The sequence below is a fragment of the Acanthisitta chloris genome, unplaced genomic scaffold (genome assembly GCF_000695815.1).
Source record: "Acanthisitta chloris isolate BGI_N310 unplaced genomic scaffold, ASM69581v1 scaffold6405, whole genome shotgun sequence".
Taxonomy (NCBI): domain Eukaryota; kingdom Metazoa; phylum Chordata; class Aves; order Passeriformes; family Acanthisittidae; genus Acanthisitta; species Acanthisitta chloris.
In genome coordinates this window covers 58487-62412 of record NW_008675410.1, presented here as the reverse complement: position 1 = coordinate 62412, position 3926 = coordinate 58487, and the positions used below count along the sequence as shown (strand labels likewise).

Sequence of the window (3926 nt, the reverse complement as noted above, 5' to 3'; positions counted from 1 at the left end):
AGAGGAACACTAAGGCTTATTTAACATCAGCAGACATACATATCTAGAAGAGTTACTCCTTCACAGCCTCGTAAATTAGTGAGACCATAGAAACATGAGCCTCAAGGACATGCCAGAACCCTGCCATGAAAACCATGTTAATTATGATAATAGGCAGATTTTAATAAGCCAGTTCCTGGCTCCCACACTTTCATCTATGAAACACACATATTTCCAAGGCCAGGGGATCTCAGAAATACCTGCTAGCCAAGTAATTGTCTAAACCCCAGTGGCACAAAACCCACTGGGGTTTGTCACACCCCATATCCCTTTGAATTATTTTAGCAAAAAAAAGAAATCAGATGAAAGGAAATTCCTCCTCTGTAAACCCCAACTAGTCACAGCAATGAAACAAATGTCTCTGCACAGGTGGTGGTAGTGGTAAAGGAGACAGGAGGGCAAAAGGAGGGAGATGAAAGAATGGTAAATCATCTTCTCCAGACGACAGGACTGGGGAGCTCCTGGATTCCTGGCTGTGCAGTTCTGGCAGCTGACGTTGCTCTTCCCCCGATCCCCTGGCAGGGAGTCAGGCAGCACTGCTGCCCGCTCGAGCATCTGCCAATCCCGCGCGCTGGGAGTGCGTCTGTGCTGAACTCTGGAGCGTGGAAGGTGAGGAGGGGGAGCCTGCTGGCCCAGCTAAGACTTCAGCTCGCGGTCAGGTTTCATGCTGAAGGGCTCCAGCCTCTCGTTCTCGGGCAGCATGCTGTTCAGCCTCTCCATCAGCGGGACCGTCTGGTCGATGCCCATCTGGATACGGCGCAGGATGGCAGACATCTCATTGACCTTCTGGATCTGCTCTGCATACTTGGCATACTTCTTCTGGCGCTCCTGCATGAAGCTATAAAGAGTTTCCACAGAGAGGTCCATCTGTTTAAAAACAACAAGCAGAGCAAGGCGCATTAGGCCAACTGTTGCTGCAGACCTCTCAGCACACTGTCCTTCCTAAAACTGAGAACTACCTCAGATGTGAGACAGGTACAAAGGAGCTCCTTGGAAGGTAGATAACCAGTTTGCCATGAAATGGGATGATTCATAGCTGCGTGCCAGGGAGGACATATGACGACCTTGCCATGAAATGGGATGATTCATAGCTGTATGCCAGGGAGGACATATGACGACCCCAGTTCTGCACCCAAATGTCTAAATATTTGATCAGAAAGTTCTTTGTTTACAGGATTGAAAGCCAACAGGCACTACCAGGGATTTCCCAATAAACCATACACATATCCTCCAAGTTATCCAAACCCAGGGAACTTGTGTCCTCTGCCTACACCTGTAGTATGTTTTCATTGGAGATTATTCATTTGCAAGAGTTAAGCTCTACTATACTTGCCAGTGCTCACTTTCCTCTGTTTAGACAGGTTACTCTGCAACTACACCACAGCTGTTATTACCATTGTCATCTGGAAAATTCCTGCCTTGAGAACCACAATGGATTGCTAGTGTCCCTAATTTTCCCAAAACCCAAAAATAAGAGTGTTATGAGTGACCCCAGGAGAGACATTAAGAAAATCAGCCATGTAATTAAACACAGTAAGTACCCAAACATGGCTCAAGCATGATGACAATGACAGGAACTGCAGTGCTGTTCCTGCCATTGAGAGATGAAGGTAGCCTTTTCAATTCACAGCCTAATTTTCTCTTCAGCCAGACCTGCAAACCCCAGGCAGGATTCAGCCAGTAGCCACTAGTACTGTACACACAAGCTGAGGGAGATGGTTTTACATGTAAGATGTACCACATATCCAGAGCTTGGTAACAGGTTCACCCCAAGCCCTCAAGTGCACACTTGAAGTTTGACTGCTTCAGCTCTCTGTAGATGCACTCAACAATCCCAGTTATTCCAATGCACTGGCTCTTCAAACTGGTATGTCTGAGCAGTAGACATGTGTCCTGCAAACATGCTCTGTCCCTGGAAAGCAATCCCCTTGCTTGGGACTCAGTGCATGCCCACAGCAGCTGCTGAGTGAAGGGCAGGAGTGGACAGAGAAGAGCAACGAGGCTGGTGAAGGGACTGGAGCACAAGTGCCATGAGGAGAGGCTGAGGGAGCTGGGGGTGTTCAGCCTGGAGAAGAGGAGGCTCAGGGGAGACCTTATCACCCTCTACAACTGCCTGAAAGGAGGTTGGACTCAGGGGGGAATTGGTCTCTTCTCCCAGGCAACCAGCAGCAGGACAAGAGGGCACAGACTCAAGCTCTGCCAGGGGAGGTTTAGGTTGGATATTAGGAAGAGATTTTTTACGGAGAGAGTGATCAGGCATTGGAATGTGCTGCCCAGGGAGGTGGTGGATTCACCATCCCTGGAGGTTTTCAAGCTGAGACTGGATGTGGCACTTAGTGCCATGGTCTAGTAACCACAGTAGGGTTGGACTTGATGATCTTTGATGTCTCTTCCAACACGATTGATTCTATGATTCTATGACACATACTGACCAGTTTTAGCCCACTGTCACCTCTTACTGCTGCTTATCCAAGCCTCTCCCATCTAATTACTCCCAGAGGAAGGAGGTTACTGCTTATAAAGAAGTAGCCTCAGGGAATTGGTGCTGAGAACTCCTGGCCTACCAGGAAGAACAGGTTCAAAAAACATCCCTCCCTTTAACTGTGTGACAGTCAACCCATTTGGTGGAGAACAGTGACTGAACCTGCCACTGGGGACAACACAAGTGCATCAGTGCAGTGTGAGAAACCAAGCTGTGCTGACCTGATCTGACTTATGTAGTACTTAATTGGCAAGCACAATCCTGACCCAGTATCCAGTGGTGCATGGCTGTAGCAGAGAGCCTGCAGCAAGGGGAGAACAATCCTGACCCAGTATCCAGTGGTGCGTGGCTGTAGCAGAGAGAGCCTGCAGCAAGGGGAGGAGTGGATGAAAATGGTGCAAAGCTGGAAGGTGCATCCCCCCAAGAAGGGAAGTCCACCAGACAGAGCACTGCTGTCCTACTGGATGCAGCAGGGCTTGACCCTGGGGGAAGGACTGGTGTAGCTGTATTTGCTGACAAATGTCCCTTTCAAGCCCTGGGGAAGAGGTCAAGTCAGGCAAGAAATTATTTTATTGAGAAACCTAAGTTACCAACAGCATTGAAAACAGAACACAAGTTTCCACTGAACTGTCAAGAGGATTAGGGCACATTTTTTCCCCCATCACCTCCATTAGAGCTGGATAAAGTACCAATTGACCTTTTATTTTGTCTGTACTTTCTACAGCTCTCAGGCTGAATTCTTCCTCTTTGCCTCTGTGCTTTCCTGTGCATTCATTCCTCCACGCTTTCATGCACGGGACAAAATAAAAACCAGCAGAGCAGGAAACTCCAAATAGAGTGGAAACAATTTAAGCCTACACAGGGGTTTCTATTAAAACCCTAGCTTAATAATTTAGTAGCTTGGCACTAGCTCTGTAAATTGGAGTGTGTAAAAAGCAGACCACCACCAGTAAGTTCAATCCAGTGCCTAAAAACATCCTACCTAATGAGAGACAGTGGCCTGGAGTGGCAGCCAGTCAGAAACTCGCCAAAAGCCAGCATGGCTCATTAAACTGAGCAGCATGGGGACCCAGGCAGCAACCTCCTCTGGTTTTGAAGTCCTGCTTCACAGCCAGGCTCTCCACATAGCCTCACAGCAGTGTGCAAGAGGCAAAGTTTACAGCTACCAAGCTTTGAAACAAAACAGACCAAAGGCCCCCTTTTCTCTCCATTCCAAGAGTTTCCATCTGCTGAATTTTAGGTTCCTTGTGCAACTACGAATAATGTCCCCTTACTGGTGGAGAGCACAGGGAGAAGTTAAAGTTGACCTGCAAAAGGAAAAAGAAATGCAGAGTGGCCTTCCAAGCTCTTTGCTGCCTTTGGACACATTCACAATAGCCAAGAAAAGCTGCCTCTCAAAAAAGAG

General features: G+C 48.0%; 1 protein-coding gene across 1 annotated transcript in view; it reads right to left on the bottom strand.

Moving 5' to 3' along the window:
* Positions 1 to 675: 675 nt before the first annotated feature.
* Positions 676 to 3926, bottom strand: part of LOH12CR1 (loss of heterozygosity, 12, chromosomal region 1) — a gene marked incomplete at its 5' end in the record, with an annotated part of 61279 nt that continues 58028 nt past the window's right edge. The window contains one exon of the mRNA XM_009075742.1: positions 676 to 906. Within this exon, the coding sequence (XP_009073990.1) occupies positions 676 to 906 (231 nt within the window). The remainder of the gene's footprint in view (positions 907 to 3926) is intronic.